Source organism: Crocodylus siamensis, chromosome 1 (genome assembly GCF_052110815.1).
Source record: "Crocodylus siamensis isolate JL-2025a chromosome 1, ASM5211081v1, whole genome shotgun sequence".
Taxonomy (NCBI): Eukaryota; Metazoa; Chordata; order Crocodylia; family Crocodylidae; genus Crocodylus; species Crocodylus siamensis.
Window position 1 is genome coordinate 406,835,871 of NC_143395.1, and position 17,851 is coordinate 406,853,721.

Here is a 17,851-nt window from a genome sequence, read left to right on the forward strand (position 1 = left end):
ATGTAACTTGTAGTGGAGCCTAGGCAAGGGGAATGAAGTAATATAGAGATGCTGAAAGGAAGCATCTTAGCCCAGGCATGAAAAATGCTGAGCATTGCCTGCTATCTGGTGCATTCCAAAAAAAGAGAAGAAAAATGTATCAGGTCTAAACTACAGTTTTTATGTGTAAGAACATCTGGAACTTGCCCCGTATTAGAATAACCTGGTTCTGACAACAGCAGAAAAATTGCTCTAACCCTTCCTACGTACTGGCAATAGCATTTTGATGGGCTCCCAAGAATCCCCCACCCTGACATGTATCCCTCTGTTCTTTAAATGTTTTGTTTTTAGCTTGCTGCTTTCACTTTTGGAGGAGTAGTTTCAAAATACAACCAATACTGCTAGGCTTAGTTTATCAAGATGGGTGGCAAACCTATTTCAACAAAATTGCATGTTATTTCCTCCTTAGCTTTGAAAGGCTTTTTTTTGTGTGTGTTGCAGATCAGCCCCTGCCTTCTGCTAAGACAGAGTCCCCTCAGGTGCCACGTGCAGACCTTCAGCAAGGTAAGCCTGATCTTGTTGAGGGTCAAAGTGCCAAAACCACTTCCCAGCCTGATAAACATATTGCTGAGTTTATGAAAGCAGCTGATGAGTCCATATCGAAAGTATTAGACTGGTTTAAAAGAAGCTCCAGTGCTGGCAATGGCAAAGCTCAGTCAGAGAAATCTCAGGGGAAGGACCCCAAAGAAGAACCAGACTTGCCACCCAAGACAGTCACAGATGATGGAGAACCACGCAAGGATGAAAACAAACAACCGACAAGAGAATTTTCATTTGGCGAGAATGGGAAATCACACAGTGTTTTGCCCAAAGGACTTGAGCTGGAAGAAAAGCAAATGCTGAAAGAGAAGGAAAAACACAATCAAAATGGAGAGAGAGAAGAAACAGGATACAATGAAGAAGCATGTAAAGAACCTAATTTTCTTAAAGATGGCAAAGGCCAGACAGGTTCAAAGAGTTTTAGCTCTACAGGAAACCTAATTGAAGAGTCATTGAAAAATGACATACAAACCAGCATGAAGGAAGAAGGGGAAAATGTGTCCACTATCAAATCACCTTTGAAAGAAGGCAATTTTGCATTACAAACTGGATTTGATCATAAAAGGTTAGAGCAAGAACCTGACTTGCTTGATCAAGGAAGCATGCCATTAGATCCACTTACTTTGAGGAGAAAAACGGATGAATTGCAACAGTATGAATTTAAGCAGTCAGCTCAGATAACTATTCCAGGTGAGGCCACAAGAGAAAAAAGAAAAGTAAAGGATATTAGGGCATTCTGGGAAAGGGACAATGCCACACCTATGCATCCAAATAAAGAAGCTATTTTACATGCAGGCCCAGCAGCTATTAGCACAGTGCTTGAAGAAAGTAGCAAGGTAAAAGAATCAAAAGACGAAAGCGAGTCTAGTTTGGTTGCCTTCAGAAGAGTTGAACTAACTAGTGATGAACAGTCATCTGAAGATGAGTATCTAGAATCCTCTAACACTGGAGGTGAAAAACTAACAGAAACACTTCCATCTGATGGGAAGGGTAATGAATTTGCAAAATTGCCAAAAGCAAATAATTTGTCCCCAAGAATCAATATTTCTTCCGTCTCCTCAAAAAGCAAGGATGAAGATGGGCTAGAAATGTGTTCAGAAAAAGATACCACCTCTCCGCAACAGAAAGCCAACTTTAAGGTTTTGACTTTAAAGGAAAAAATAAATGAGAAGTCCAAGAATCAGATTTCTAATCCTTTGCAGTTTCAGAGTTTGAGACAATTTTGGGGTAGTGGAGTTAAACTGCAGGAAAATGAAGGTACTTTACCAAATACTGTCAGTACTGTAGCCTACAAAAAGGAGTTGAAAGAGGTTAAAGAAACCAAAACTGACCCATTGATTCAGCAGCAGGACCAACTGTCCCAAAGAGAAAGAACAGAGAAGCTAACTTTCAAAGGGTCATCTACACAGGAAGGGCAGTCTGTTCCCTGGTCATTGAAAATGACCTCAAAAGGAAATGCAGAAGCTGTTGAAATAGTAGAAAAAAATGTAAGACAATTAGTGATCTCAAAACCTGAAGAAAAAGTGGATCCTCCAGATCGGAAAGTTAAAGAATATGTAGAAAAAAGTATTGTTCTGTCAAAAACACAGGATAGTAAATTTAACGGTGGATTACAGAAACTGCTTAAAGAAACATCTGAGTCTTCCTTGCCACCATACCAACCAGCTGGTGAGAAGGATGCTGGAAGAGGTGAGGCAGGAGCAGATGAACAACAAAATTCCTCTATGAAAATGGTTCAGAGCAAGACTGCCCCCATGGATGTCAAAGAACAAGCAGGACCTCCTAAGGAACAGGTTTTAGAGACAATAGACAAAACAGTTGTCCTACCAAAAGTGCAACCTGATGGGTTTAATGCTGGCCTAGAAAAGCTGCTTAAGGAAACTTCTGAATCATTATCTTCTTCCAGTCTGAGCACACCAGAAGCAGTTTCTGAAAGGATGGTTTCTTCACCTGGGCAAGCAAGATTCTTTGAAAAGGTGATGGAACGAAGTCTCAGGATGTCTCCTAGTGCTCAGAAAGAAGAATTGCTTACTCAAGAAGTGAAGGAACCAATAGAAAAAACAGTTGCTGCGCACAAAGATGTGCATAAAGAATCTAAAATTGGTCTAGAGAAGCTTCTTAAGGAATCTGAGGCCTCCTATCCCTTATATCAGACAACAAATGAGGATGAAAGTATCCAGAGAGAGACTTCTTCTGAAAAAATGTGCCCAAGTTCTTTCCAAAAAGTGTTGCTTTCTAACATGCCTGCTCTTGTTGATGCCCGGACTACAGCACAGGCTCCTGGCAAGGACGTTTCAGAGACTGTAGAAAGAACAGTCATTCCACACAAATCTGAACTCCATACTTTGGATGTTGATTTTAAAAAGCTACTTAAGGAAGCATCCACAATCTCTCCTCCATCGTATGATACAGATGAAAACCTCAAAGCAGTCTCTGATGATAATTCTAGAGAAGATCAGCAGAACTGTAATGAGCTGCTGATAGACTTTAGCCAGGAAACAGCTCAGACCCCACGGGAGACCGAGAGCGCTGCAACTACATGCAAGGATAATGTCAACCCATTTGATACAAGCTTTGAGAAACTATATGGAGAGCCAGCTGAAGTGCTGTTACCTTCACATGGGAAAAGTGGAAAAAATGCAAGCTCTCAACTAGAGGAACATCCTGATTACTCTGTTTCTTCTTCTTACCAACCTGGAGAAGTAAATGAAATGGTGACAACAACTGTTCAATCAAAATCTGATGTTAGCGAGTTTAGTCCTAGGTTACAGAAACTGCTTAAAGAAGCCTCTCTGTTTTTGCATCCTGAACAGAAAAGCTTAAACACTGTAACACACGATATAATGAGTGTTAATCTACAGCCTAAGCAGAATGTGGAGTCTGTATCCCAACAAGGTATTACTTATCCTCAAGAAGAAAATGAAATAATAGAAAAAGCTGTTGCTCCATCCAAAGCAGAATTCAGTAAATTTAATTATGGTTTAGAGAAGCTACAGAAGGAAACATCACCTGCTCGCCTGGGATGTATGGACACTGCTATGCAGAGGACTGCTGATGTACAACCTGTGGACTTGACCTCTCAACAAAATATAAATCATCTTCAGGAAGTAAGTGAAATGATAGAAAAATCTGTTGCCCCTTCCAGATCTGAGGTTGGAGAGTTTAAAACTGGTTTGCAGAAGCTGCTGAAAGAGGCAGCTGAAATACCACCTGCTGACCTGAAAAGTTTGGACAAAGATGGAACGCAGCCTTCCCAACAAGAGAGCGGCTGTGTTCAAGGAGTGAATGAAACTGTAGGAAAAACTCTTGTTCCAGCAAAACCAGAATACAGTACTTTCAATATTAATTTAGAAAAACTTCTTAAGGAAACATCAGAAGTTTCTTCTCCTTTATCCAAGGAGAGGGGTGAACAGGAAAAGCCTAATGATTCAGTGTCCCAATCAGAAAAGGAAATTTCATCCATAAAAATGTCTCCATATGGTCAGAGGGCTTCAGGCAGCTATCATACACAGCTTAAGATAGGACTCAAGAGAGAGACTTTGAAACGAGATGACAAAGCCTTTTCAAAGGAAGATGTTGCAGTAAATGAACCACGATTTTCTGATCCCCATGAAAGGAGTGCATTCCAGAAAACAGAACTGATTAACTTGGCATCAACTGAACCAGCACCCCAGGAGACAGCGAGTAGTGCAGCTATAATCAAGATGGTAATGATACAGGAAAAAGCAGGAGAGGCTGATAAAAGTGGTTCCTTCACAGATACTGTTGAGAATGCACCTGAAGTGAACAAACCACTTGGATTCAGAAAAGCAAGCACACCACTTGCAGGTAGCTCACCCAAGATAAGCAAAGGACAACTGCTTCTAGCACCTTCTTGTCATGACGATGAAGATGACACGATAAGTTTAGGCTCAGATGGTTCACATGGAAATTCTGATCCTCAAACAGGAATCAGGAAGAGTTCAACTAGTGAGCATTTTAATTCTTAAACTCATGGTTGTGGGTCTCTGAATCTGGTTATTTTTTATTTTTATTTTTTTATTAACCAACCTGAAGAATGGTGACCCAAAGGTCGGAGAGACTTTTCTTTTTAACAGTTGTTATTAATTGAAGTGTTTGGGTATTTTCTTTTTTTCAGTAGGGAAGCCAAGTGTGTGTTTTTGTTTTGTTGCTGTTTTTTTTTTTTAATGCAGAAATCAGCAGGGGTCTTGAAGCATGCATTACATTTGCTTTTTAATCAGGGGAGTTGGACTGGAATAACCCTTGCGCATGTTGGGTTAAAAAGGTCAGGCTTGCATATGGCTCTTTATTCTTTTCCTTATTAAAGTTCTGATTTGGGTACAGATGGCAATCTTTTACCATCTTTTCTACCTTAAACTTAGGGCTATGGACTTTCCTTTTGGACACAGTAGGCAATTGAAATAGATTTTCATTCTTTACATTAGCAAAGGGTATCTGGATAAACTTTCCAATGCCAAGCTCTGACTCCAGGAAACCAAAAGAAGCCTATTTGTCTCTTAAGCTAGACACAGACATCGCCAAACTGAAGAGGACACGTGGCAAGAACCCAGTGTAGAACAAGGAGTGATATGTTTCCCTTGCTAAGGGACTCCCTGTTTCCCTCACTTCCCTTCACTTCCTTGCAAGGATCTGCCTTGACCTGTCCTTCTGGGTGAAGAACGGTTCAGCGTGGGTCCCGGCATGGTGGGGCAGGGCAGCACAGGAGCCGGGAATTCCCTGTTTAAAGAGACTCGCACCTGGGAAGCATGGGAGGAAGGGAATTTCTGGTGCCCCGTGCCAGGCCTCCTCCTGTGCCAACCCTTGCTTCACGAGGTGAAATGGTCAGCGTGGGTTGTGGCGTGGAGGCTTGGGGCAGCAGAGATGCTGGGGATTGCAGGAGTGAGATTTCCTGTGGTGTGTCTCTAAGTGAGGAAAGCCAGTCAATCCTGTCTGGGTATTTCCTGCAGTGCGCAGGATCAGGCCCCTCAAGCCTCTGGAGCACATCCAGAGCTCGGGCTGCCCGCGCTCTCCTGTCACCAGCAAATGGACATCTGCTGCAATAAACCAGCACAGTCTATTGCTATCTTTGTTGCTGCCACACATTTGGGGGATTTTTGGCACAACAAAAGGGTGTGTGGACATCAGTTTGCACAAAGGCGAGGAAAGACTATATCCGTTTCCACCCTGGCTTCCTTGCTCCTGCTTGCTACTGAGCACAAGAGTGAGTTTGCCCGTGTACAAAATGTGATAGGCAGCCATAATATAAAAACACTGGAATTGCTTGAGTGGGGTGGGGTGTTTTCCCCCTCCTGAGAAATTAGGTCTGGTCTCTTTACCTGGAAAGCTCGAGAAGCTCATGAATTTCTAAGGCTTTCAGTTGTGATAACTACTTTTAACTAGTTCTTCATTTTTTACTTAAGAAAACACCTGTTGGAGCCAAAGCAGCTTTGGCTAAGAAAATAAGCAAATAAGGACTCTAGGACTTCCGGATTTGACCCTTGCTGAAATTTTGCATTTTGGGATCACTTCTTGGACTTTTGGTGGATGAAAGTGGGATTAGGTGTGAGATTGTCCTCAAATAAATTAACTCAACGGACCCTGAGGACTGGGATTAAATTGCTACCAGTGATGTTGGTTCCAATCTGAAAGTTTGACAATTTTCTGACTACATAAAAATGAACAGATGGTCCTTTGGGTTCTCTCCCCCCCCCTTTTCTTTTACAAAAGAACGGATAACCCCCCCTCAAGAACGCAGCTAGTCTCTTGTTGGCAGAGCTGACACACAACACTACTGATGCTCTCTCTCGTTAAACTCTTGTTTTATTTGTGGACACAGCTGAGTCGGTAGGAATCTCACTTGTGCTATTCTGAATCGGGACTGGCTTGTAATACGTGCCTGTGTAGGGAATCAGCAATTCCTGTTGAGATCAATGGAGACCCTACAGTTATGTATCAGGGCCTAAAACTTTGCCCCTAACACTGTAAAGCTGATGCAATTTCAGTTCATTCTGTTTTGTTTCAAGGCAGCATTTCTAACTATAACATTGACACACCAGTCTCATGTGTCAACTTTCAAAATAAAGCTTGTTCCAGGAATTGTCTAAGTAGAATCAGCTATTAAATTGAATGACAACCATCCCACTTGTCTATACCACCTGCACTTTTGTTCAATAATCTTGAGTTATCCAATCCATCATTCTAGTTCTACTTTCTTTGACTTCTTGTTTAAGCAGTTGTCAAGACCTGGAAAGATTTGGTAAGGATTTAATGCATCTTCATTGTGAAATCATGAGTTGTTTTAAGTAACTCGTTTCTAAAGGCATGTCTGTCTGTATGTGCAGTGTTCATGTATTTTGTCTTGTAACAGGTTCAGAAGAAGAATTAAATCCTGTTTTGATGGCTTTGAAAAGGAGTGCAGATAGGAAAATGCCTTCCAAAAGTCTAGAGGATATTTCATCAGCCACATCAAGTGAGCACAAAGCTTGTCTGCTGTCTTCCATGCCCCTAAGCTTAAAAGTGCTTGTATTAGCTCTCCATCCATCTTCAATCACTTGTGCTTTCATATCCCAACAGTGGGATTTGGCAGAAAAACTATTCGCAGAATAAGCATATGATGAAGGACAGAGAAAAACAAAATACTATGTTCTATGAAGTAGTATTGCAGTACTTCATGTCCATTTTGAATGTTATTGCCAGCTGCCACATCTTAATATAAAAGCAAGTCTCAGTTGTAGTGTGCTTAAGACAGGCATGCCTTTTTCGGTCTCTTCTCTGCCATTCTTGTAGCCATCTTAACAAATATCTGCACTGGCACTGAATAGGAAAGTGAAGATATCTCTTCTTGATGTCACCATTGTGCTAATTTTTATAAGTAAGAAGACTTAAGCTTTAAACTTTTTAAAGGTTAAACTATAGATGTCATTCTTCTGGACTGAGAGATTGAACTCATATTTCTGTGAGACTCCTTTAAGTATTCTGAGTTTTTCTTTTGCCAGATCTATTCACAAATAAGTTACTATGTTTATGGAAGGGGGGGGGCTGATTTTTTTTCTTTTTCTAAGTGGGACCTGGTCTATGCAGCAGACTTCTTCCAAGAAACTGATCTTGAAACTGGTCTGTGTTAGCATGGCTTTGCATACAGAATACTTTATTTGTTATAAAGTAAGGGGATTTGCAAATACCCAACAGGGAAACTCTCCTCTGTTAATGTACACACAAGGTTTGGCACAAAAATTAATGGTGGGTTGTATGTGAGAGTAAGTCTGACTTCAGTAAAGTTTTGCCTACTTACACCAACAACGCATTTAGCTTTGAGTTCATATTCAAACTATGCAGTCAAATATGCTTAAACCTATGTTTGGGGCTGTGAATCTTTCAAAATCTCACCTTCCCCATTATGCCCAATAATTAACATGTCAACATATAAAATTTAATATAATGAAAATTATTTGTGAGTAGATCTGAATATTTGAGAAGGTGTAGGCTATTGCAGATATTTTACGTATTTGAAATAAAGGCATAAGAGCCCTTTTATGATGATGCCAATATGTGCCCATAGTTGGCTGTCACTGCTCAGGAACAGTGCTGCAATATATTGGTATACACTGCATTACCACTGACAAGAACTACCCTTATAGTGCATAAGTTCATCAGCCAAATAGAAATGATCTTTTGGAAGGCATCTCTTTGTGCATTTAACCTTGCATGTGGCTTTCATTTTTTTACTTTAATCCTTCTAAGCTCTGTGGTTGCCGCTTGTAATCTGTGCTACCTTGAACAGATATTTCTAACTGTGTTTTACTTTTACTTTTTCCCTGCGCAGATACAGGAAAAGTAGATATTCCGAGAGAAGAATTAGTTCTTAGTGCTGAAGATGGTAAATATCTTATTTGTGTCTGCATGAGAATACTATTCATTTCCAGTGTCCTCCACTTAAAAGTAGAAAAGTTGTCAAATATAAGGATTGCATTGTTGCTGTAGACTTCGTAAAATTTTGCATGATTTGAATATTTTAGTAGCATTTCTCTAGATCTGTTTTTATTTCAAAGTAACGTGTTGGCATTATATTATGTTCCACCATTATTATGAAATGCTTAGTGCCATTTAACAGTGTATAATATGGGCACATGATACAGTTATTTCACATTGTGCAGAATTGGGCCCCTAAAATATATTTGCATGGTTACATGCTGTACTGGAGGATGATCCCTAGTGATCACTTAAAACACTAGCCAGAATGTCTCGGTCAACACCTTCAGTTGTTGACAGTGTGCATCACTGTCTCAGTCCAACAAACTAGAATCACTTGCTCTGAGATATCAAATGATTCACTGGTTTAGCTACTGTTGATACAGACTATTTCCTGACTTAACCTGCATTGTATGAGCTAAATTCTGTATCAGTTACATGTATAAAATTCTCACTTATGTCCTTGAGTGTGTGGGTGGAGATGGGATCATTACAGGTTCCAAATTTTAAAACAAAACTTGTTTAAGAATACAGTACTTCACGATGTACACAGAAAAAATGACCAGATTACACTGAGATGCTGACACACAATATGGTGGTATGTAACATATTGCTCTTTTCTGATAAGTTCCAGTACAGTGACATCACAGTTCCAGAATTAGTCATTAAAAGCTCTGTTTATTCTTATGGAGGTTTCTGCATGTTTGTAGTTAGTCTGTAGTGGCACTTTTTTGGCCCATGTGCTGTTGTCCACTTAAATAACACACTTAACTTTTTAAGTATTCTTCTGAAATGGGGATATAAAGTAGTGGGTTTCAGGAAAAGGAAACTGCATGCTAAATATGTTTGTATCTGATCATTTAACTGAAACACCTAACCTTTTCTTCCCAAGTAGGGAAATTACTCTTGTGCACAGGCCAGTTTTGGTGAGGACTGACAAAAATACCCATTTAAGGTGCAGTTTTTTTAGCAGTGTTTGGCACTTGGCCAAATTGTCAGTTTTCAGTGCAAAGAGAGTCACGTCAGTATTAAACTCTTTAGAAATCCCACCTGTAATTCTCTGGCTTCCCTTAAAGCCTATAAACTCCAATTGCCATTGTGGTCCAGATTCTTGAAAGAGGAAAAACCATAAAACCATATATATGTGTGCATGTAGATATAGATATATGCAATAAAGGATTGTATTGCATCTTGGAAATCTTGTCTAATGATTGCAGGAAGGACAAGAGAATGATCTTGACTTTCATGTATAAAATCTGTTGGTTCTGCTATTATCCATGCCTGATTAGTTCTTCTACTCAATGACAATCGTATTATTCTCAATGTTGCAATTCTGAACAGATCAGAAAACAGATGAGCAACAAGAGAAAAATGAAAAAGTTCCCGGAAGTGAGTAATAGGATCCTTCCAGCAAACAAAAGGATATAATTCTTCATTGACATAATTTTAAACCTATTTTTAATATCAGTTAACTAGTAGTCAGTCTCCACTAAGTGCCTGTGGCCTACAAAACTCACAACTCACTGATAATATTTTGTTTTCAGTGTACACAAGGTACATTTTGTTTCTTGAGGAAAGTGGGATTGAAAGTGCTTGACTTCTGATAGGCTTTCTTGTGATGCTTGCTCATGTATTAATCTTTAGGAAGGCTTACGAGTTTCTGGACTATTTTGCCTGCATTTATCTTGCATGCATTTTGCCTGCATAGGGCATGCTATTAGAATAGCGCTTTGTCCTGGGATACTGAGTATGATTGTTGCAGTGAAAGGAATTAGTGCATCTTGAAGAAGTGATGGCTCATCAACCTGAGAAGTTTAAACTGGTGTTGGGGTTCATATGAGATGGGGCTCCTCGTATGGTCATGGTATAAAAGACTGGAAAACTGGCCTCATGCAAATTGGCATTTTTAAAACTAGTTCCCATATTTCAGCTTTGTGTGATGACTCAAACTCATCATTTAGAAGAGAAATATATCACTAAAAATATATATTTTAAAAGCTGAGATCATAAGTCAAGATACCACATGGTAAGTGCATCCTGAAACTCAGTATGGTCTAGAACTAAATCCTGCCCATTTTACATGAGTGACCCTTTGACATAAATGTAACTAACTGTGTATAGGAGGGCAGGGTTTAGCTTTTTTGATTCAATATTAAGAATAGAGTGTGTGGTTCCACTTTCTTAGCTACTTTGTAATACCCATGTTAACTGAAAGAGTTTAGCTCCCACCTCTGTTCCAGAAGAAAATCAGAAATACAAATATTATCAGGCAGACTTTGAAAATATTTTCCAGTTAAACTCTAACTCCTTTGGTCAAAATGTAGGCAGTGCCTAGATTTGTATATTATAAAAGATACAGCATTTCATATTTACTAATATGTAAGGCATAATCTACTCAAGGTGGTTCTGTGGCCTGTTTTATGAGGAAGATCAAATTTAGATGATCTTAATAGTTGCTGCTGGTATTAAAATCCCACAAATCTATGAGATCTTGACTACATGTTATGTTGCAGCATGAGCATGTTGGTGCATTTTGTCCAGACTAATTATCTTAAGCTTTGCTTACTGGGACCTAGTTCTTGTTAATGCCAGAACTCCGAGTATATTTGAAACTTGATTGCTGCTCTTCAGTTTCCACAGTGCCTTCAAAACCTGATAACCAGTTTTCAAATCCTGAAAAAGTTAAAAGGCTGAGCAAGTCGGTACCAGCATTTCTACAAGAAGAGGTAAGTTCCAACTTTTTGGGGGGAAGAAAAGGACCCTAAAACTTACTCCTCCTCTACTTAACATGCATTTCTACCTCTGCTTTGTAGTAGATTTTCAGGCCTTCCAATTCAGCTTGTCATTGGATCAGTGATGTGCAGCTGAAGAATTTTCCTAGCATAATTTTTTAAAAATTTATGTCAGTCCTTGGAGGCAGTTATAAGCACCATGTAAGCCAACCCCTGAGTGCAAATATCAAATCATTGGTGAACATCAATTTAGCTTGGACCCAAGAATCATGTGTCCTCATGAAATTGCCTCTCTCCTCAGGCCATTTTGCCATACTTGAAGTCAACAAGGAACCTAAGCTGGATCCCCTTTATGGCAACAACAACATTATTATTAATGATGATGATAATAATAACAACAATAATAATGTGCATGCTGACTGGGTGGTTTCAGATTAATGTGGCTAACTACCTCTTTCTGGGAGACCACAGACTCTGGCATTTGCTTCACCATCTCTCTCCTACTCCAGAAAATACCGCATTTTGTACCTTTGAGGAATGCTGCAAAAGGTATCTGTCTGGCAGCTTTTGGAGAGAGCAGAGTTTGTTTTTCCCTGAGCAATGAAGTACGGAAAGGAATTTCTGTTGGTGGCTGGCTGGGTTCCCATTGGGACAATTATGGAAGTGTTTTGGGGAGTTCAGCATGTTGTAGAATTAGTGGAGCCATTGCTGAGCTCTAAGTAAGTTATTTTCTTAGAATTTTAATCTAAACAGAACTTTTAAAAAGTTTTTAAACAGAATTTTAAAAGAAAAAGATTAGACTAGTCATTCTAGTCATTCTGCTTCTGATGCCTGAAATTATCAAACCGGGACCTTTGGTTTGAAGGCTTAATGTACTTCGGAATAAAGAAAGAGAGATCTCCTGCCTAGTTGTTTATTGCTGATATCGTAACACTAGCTACTCAAAAGACCCATAGCTCAAACTTTTTGGCATGTTTTTGAGGATGCCAGTGATTGGTCATCAGGTGGCTAAATCACCAAAACCAAATTTAAACTTGTTAGAATTAGGGAGGACCCTTAGTGAAACAAGCGGACCTACACTGAGGCAAAGGATGCTACTGGTCAGGCTAGAAAGGCAGAATAACTTTTTTGCTACTCAAAGAAACTGTTAATTCTTAAATTAAAAAAAAAAATCCAAGCTGTAGCAGGACTGAGTGCCAGGGGGAGCCATGATGTCCCCCGTTTGTCCTATGAATCCTGCCCTGCTCCAGCTCTCCGGATACCCTCCTTCTTTGTTCTTGCCTGCCACTCCTTGCTGTGAATACTTTATATGGAGAAAAGGGAAGTTGCTGCAGGGTCCCAGAGTGAGCCTTTGTCTTCCTGAAGTCTTCAGGCTCCTTACACCCCCCCCCCCCCCATCTGCCTCTCTTTCCCTTCAGACACTAATTCTGGCTTTTCTGGCCCATCCATTCCTGGTCTGTGGCCCCATCCTATCTGCCTGGTTGACTGTGCCCGGGACCACTTGGAGACCCAGCCTGCCTGCTCCATCTGGTGCCCCGGTGGTGGGTGTGAGGCAGATGGGTCAGGATGCCCAAGCAATGTGGCTGGGTCCGGTGGTGGTGGCGGCAGCAGTGATACTGGTAGAGGCAATCGAAAGGAGCCGCCACTGCTGGGAAGCAGAGTCCAGCTACTGCACTGCCCCAGCCCTACTGTGCACCTGGGAGCAGTGGGACCAGCTGCACATGCCATGCTTGGGCTGGGCAGGGGCAAGGGGCCCACTGTGGACTGGATAAAATTCCTTAGTGAGTTGTATTTTGCCCATCCGGTCTTGCCCTCTAAAGTCTCTGCCCCTCTTGGGTTGTACTGTAGCATGTGCCCTGCCGGGGGGCTCGGTCCAGTCCACCGGTATAACTATAACAAAAACATTAGCATACTGGCTACAGCACAAGCTCTAAGCCTACTGGCTGTGTAACCCTCTCTTTCCCTCCAGCCAGGCAGCCAGCCAGCCAGACATTTATTCCCTACTTGCAGTCCTCATGTCAAGCAGATCCCAGATGGTCATAGTCCTCTCATGGGGTAGCTCCTTCCCTGGCTGCTCGCAGGCCCACCTTAGCTCAAGTGCTGGGCTTGTACAGTTCTTAAGCCCTGCCCTTGCAGGTCATGTGGCTCCCCAGCTGCCACCGGTACTTCCACTTCGGTCTACTAGTTAGTCTCCAGGGCAGCCTGCAGCTGCTCTGCTAGTCTTGGTAGCAGTGCCTGCCTTGCCCCAAGCAAGGTTCTCCCCTATTGTACTATCCCAGAGCTGCTAGCTCTGCCACAGGTACTCTGCTGCTCAGGCCTTCTCTGTCCTATTGTCATACTGCAGAGCAACTGGCTCCGCAATAGGGACTCATAGTCTCTGGCCCCTGGCTGCCTGTTTCCTTGCAGCCAGCTCATAGATTCATAGATTCATAGATACTAGGGTCGGAAGGGACCTCAATAGATCATCGAGTCCGACCCCCTGCATAAGCAGGAAAGAGTGCTGGGCCTACATTACCCCAGCTAGATACACATCTAACCTTCACTTGAAGACCCCCAGGGTAGGAGAGAGCACCACCTCCCTTGGGAGCCCGTTCCAGACCTTGGCCACTCGAACTGTGAAGAAGCTCCTCCTAATATCCAATCTAAATCTGCTATCTTCTAGCTTGTGGCCATTATTTCTTGTAACCCCCGGGGGGGCCTTGGTGAATAAATACTCACCAATTCCCTTCTGTGCCCCCCTGATGAACTTATAGGCAGCCACCAGGTCGCCTCTCAACCTTCTCTTGCGGAGGCTGAAAAGGTCCAGTTTCTCTAATCTCTCCTCGTAGGGCTTGGCCTGCAGGCCCTTAACCATACGAGTGGCCCTTCTCTGGACCCTCTCCAGGTTATCCGCATCCTTCGTGAAGTGCAGTGCCCAGAATTGCACGCAGTACTCCAGCTGCGGTCTGACCAGCGCCCGATAGAGGGGAAGTATCACCTCCTTGGACCTATTTGTCATGCATCTGCTGATGCACGATAAAGTGCCATTGGCTTTTCTGATGGTTTCGTCACACTGCCGACTCATGTTCATCTTGGAGTCCACTAGGACTCCAAGATCCCTCTCCACCTCCGTGCCACCCAGCAGGTCATTTCCTAGGTCATTTTTCCTCCCTAGATGCAGCACTTTGCATTTCTCCTTGTTGAACTGCATTCTGTTGTTTTCTGCCCACTTGTCTAACCTGTCCAGGTCTGCTTGCAGCTGCTCCCTGCCCTCTGGTGTGTCCACTTCGCCCCATAGCTTAGTGTCATCTGCAAACTTGGACAGAGTACATTTCACTCCCTCATCCAAGTTGCCGATGAAGACATTAAAGAGTATCGGTCCAAGGACCGAGCCCTGCGGGACCCCACTGCCCACACCCTTCCAGGTCGAAACCGACCCATCCACCACAACTCTCTGGGTGCGACCCTCATTAGGTGCAGTGTTCCCTTCCACCTGGGGAATCTCCCTGGCCGTCTCTTCTTGAAAGTAGCAGGAGCCCTGGGCTCCCTATCACACAAGCCCCAATATTTTACTTCTAAAACAAGGCTTAGCCTCAAATACACTGGCCATGCCCAGATACTCAGTTTCTCCCAGGAGAATTCCTGCTGACTCAGGAGAAACCATAAGTGTACAGATGTTCGGGATTTTTCTCTTAGAGCAAAAATGAGCACTTCAGGAGAAAAATAACCTGGGAACAATCACTCCCAGGAAAATGAATGTCTGTACATGTTCTCTTCTGAGAGAAGCCACAGCACCAGCCTCTGGCCCAAGGTTTTCCACCCCCCACCCTGCCAGGGGACAGCATTGCTCACTAGACCTTGCTCCAGCCTAGCAGAGAGCAGAACATCCCCCTTCACAATCCCCACGTCGTGCTGGAGAGAGACACTGCAACCGTGTCGGCACTGCAAGCTCTTTGCTCTCTGCAGGGGCTCAGCGTCGAATGTCTGTTCAGGCATTTCCCAGTAATTTTCTCTGTCAGGAGAACAAACGTTGGGGAATTCTCCTAGATTATTTAACTGTATGTACACAGCCTCCATCTCATTTCATCCTTGAAAACCATGCATATCAAATGGCCAATGTTTAGCCTTTTTATTTAAAAGCTGTCAAATTTACACGTACTTTCACAGCTCATTTCAATTTAAAAAACATATCTAGGAGCATGAGGTATATGATGCAGATTGCAGTATTTGAAGACTTTCATTTTGTAGAAATGCTGAGAGAAATCTCAAATGATGTGAGGCCACTAGGCCTATTAAAAACCTAGAAGCTGAAGATTGAAACTGGCCAAAACGTTTAGCATCTCTTAGTTTTTGTTAACATCACTATGTGCATTCTTGTCATTAATGAGTGTGAAACTATGATTATATAATGCACATTGATAGCTAAAACAGTGATCAAGGTTGCCTATACACAGGTAACATGGAGTAGATCCTTATTGCCTATTCCAGCCCGTCTCTGGGACTAATTATAAAAGAATAATTCCACATTTTTATTTTTGTAGTGCTTTGCCATTCCAATGTTTGTACCATATATTTTGGTATTAGTTTCTTACTGTTATGGTAAAGGAAGGCTGACTATCCAAAAAAATAACCTGTACTCCAAATACAAGGAGCAGCGAACTATTTGTCACTGAACTAAGCTTTCAAAATGCATGCGTATGTTGCCTTCATAAAATACACTTGCAAGTACATTTGATAACTATCTCTGATTAACTTGCAGCTGCTCCTTGGATATTTCCTAGGTCTGATGCAGCCATGTGAAAGAGCAAGCATTGTCAAGTGGATTAAAGACAGGACTGGGAGTGAGGAGACATTGGGTTGAATCCTTACTCTGCCACTGGCTTGCTATGTGGCCTTAGGCACATCACTCAGCCTAGCTCTATTTCTTTCATCTGTAAACACTTTGAGTCAAGTGCTGTTTGACCATTCTATATTTATTTTTAGAAAATATTAACTTTTTGATCCCACAGCTGTTTTAATTTAAGTCTCTTCTCCTAATCAATGTTGATGGGAAGTCTGAGGTGGGAGCAGCTCAGAATTTCAAAAGTCCACAGGGGAGGGGGAAGGGGACAGGGAATTTTTCTCGCTAAACCTGTATATTCCCATGTGGCCCACAGTTGGAGCTGGTCATATTTTATACAATGACATGCAGAGGAATTTCCAGGGGAGTTTACAGAAGTGGGCATTGTTTTCCCTGTTATACAACGGCAACATAGGCAAGGTGGCTGTTATTGTGTGGCCAAAGAGCGGCTGAGTACAGCAAAATGCATATTTCTTGATGTAACTGCTAGGCTATGCTTCTCTCTTGCAACAAATTCTTTTCATAATTGCAACCAGTCATCAGAGCATCTTCCATTGATTGCCCTTCATTCTCTTTTAGCATGATGGCTACTTTACGAGATGAGTGAGACATGACAGCATGTAGTATACAGGGATTGGTTAAACTTTCTAGAATTGTGATAATTTCACTATACTAATGCATGAAAAAAGTGAAACTGTTTCTACTGCAATTGTTCAGGCTTAGAGTAAAAATATTTTTTACTTTGCACCTTCTGTGAAGATTGATAAAGATTTTTAACCAGGTGGGCATTTTTAAAAAAATTGCTGGTTTTCACCTGAAAATGTCCCTTTACCCTATTCTTGTTTTAGCAAAATTTAACTTGCTGCATGCCAAAAAGCAACATGACCTAATTTAAGGATGTAGGCAGTACCCACTAGGGCATGCGATTCCTGGTATCCACTGACTCCCAGCATTTTCACATCTGCTTTTTAAAATTCTGACACTCTTTTAGATGTTCCTTGTGACTAAGTGCATACACAGACTTTCTTTGTGTGATGTTTTGTAGAGTGATGACAGAGAGACAGATACAGCATCAGAAAGCAGCTATTCCTTTGGCAAAGTCAAGAAGAGCCCCAGCTCTCTAACCAATCTTAGCAGTTCCTCTGGCATGGCATCCTTGTCTTCTGTATGTAAACCAAAGCTTTGTTTTAATGGCACTTTGCTTTTGCTAGTCTTGTCTGTATCACTCTAATTCCTTTGTATCTTTTTCTGTAGCCTTCCATCACTGTTGTATCACTCTAATGTTGTTTGATGCTCTATTTCTTTGACTTCAGGCAGTGTGTAAATGTAACAAATTATATGTTTCTTTTTTTAAAAAAGGATTTTGGCATTACAAATACCTTTTATTGTTACTGAGTGAAATTACTTTTCATATTACTGTAACGTCTAGGAGCCTTAGTCCAGTGGTTTCCAAATATTTTGGAAAAAGTCATCTGTCAGCCCAATTTCTTGTGACCCACCATGTGCTCTTATGAGAATTTTTAATTGAAAAATGGTGGTGGTAGAGGGACAGCTGATCCACAGGACACTTGCTTGCTATGGCCACAGTTTGGGAAATGGTACAGTAGCCAGAACCCAAATGATGTAAGGTGCTATAAGCATGCAGAAGAAAGTGTTCCTACCTAGAGACTTTGCAACTTAAAAGATCCAGATGAGATGCCCAGATAGATGGGGGTGGGAAAAGGGTACAGAAAGCAGCAGGAAGCTGGTTAGA

At 41.7% G+C, this 17,851-nt stretch overlaps 2 protein-coding genes across 10 annotated transcripts in view; one reads left to right on the plus strand and one right to left on the minus strand.

Moving 5' to 3' along the window:
• Positions 1-17,851, plus strand: part of SYTL2 (synaptotagmin like 2) — an 87,490-nt gene that overhangs the window by 58,841 nt on the left and 10,798 nt on the right. For 5 of the 9 annotated variants that reach the window (XM_090030631.1, XM_090030628.1, XM_090030632.1 and 2 more), the window contains 6 exons: positions 481-4,548; positions 6,947-7,048; positions 8,402-8,455; positions 9,889-9,936; positions 11,179-11,273; positions 17,144-17,263. In XM_090030631.1, the coding sequence (XP_089886757.1) occupies positions 481-4,548; positions 6,947-7,048; positions 8,402-8,455; positions 9,889-9,936; positions 11,179-11,273; positions 17,144-17,263 (4,487 nt within the window). The remainder of the gene's footprint in view (positions 1-480; positions 4,549-6,946; positions 7,049-8,401; positions 8,456-9,888; positions 9,937-11,178; positions 11,274-17,143; positions 17,264-17,851) is intronic. The other 4 variants (XM_090030637.1, XM_090030634.1, XM_090030633.1 and 1 more) reach the window with 4 other exon arrangements.
• Positions 1-17,851, minus strand: part of LOC149875360 (transmembrane protein 126A-like) — a 50,842-nt gene that overhangs the window by 2,927 nt on the left and 30,064 nt on the right. The window lies entirely within an intron of this gene.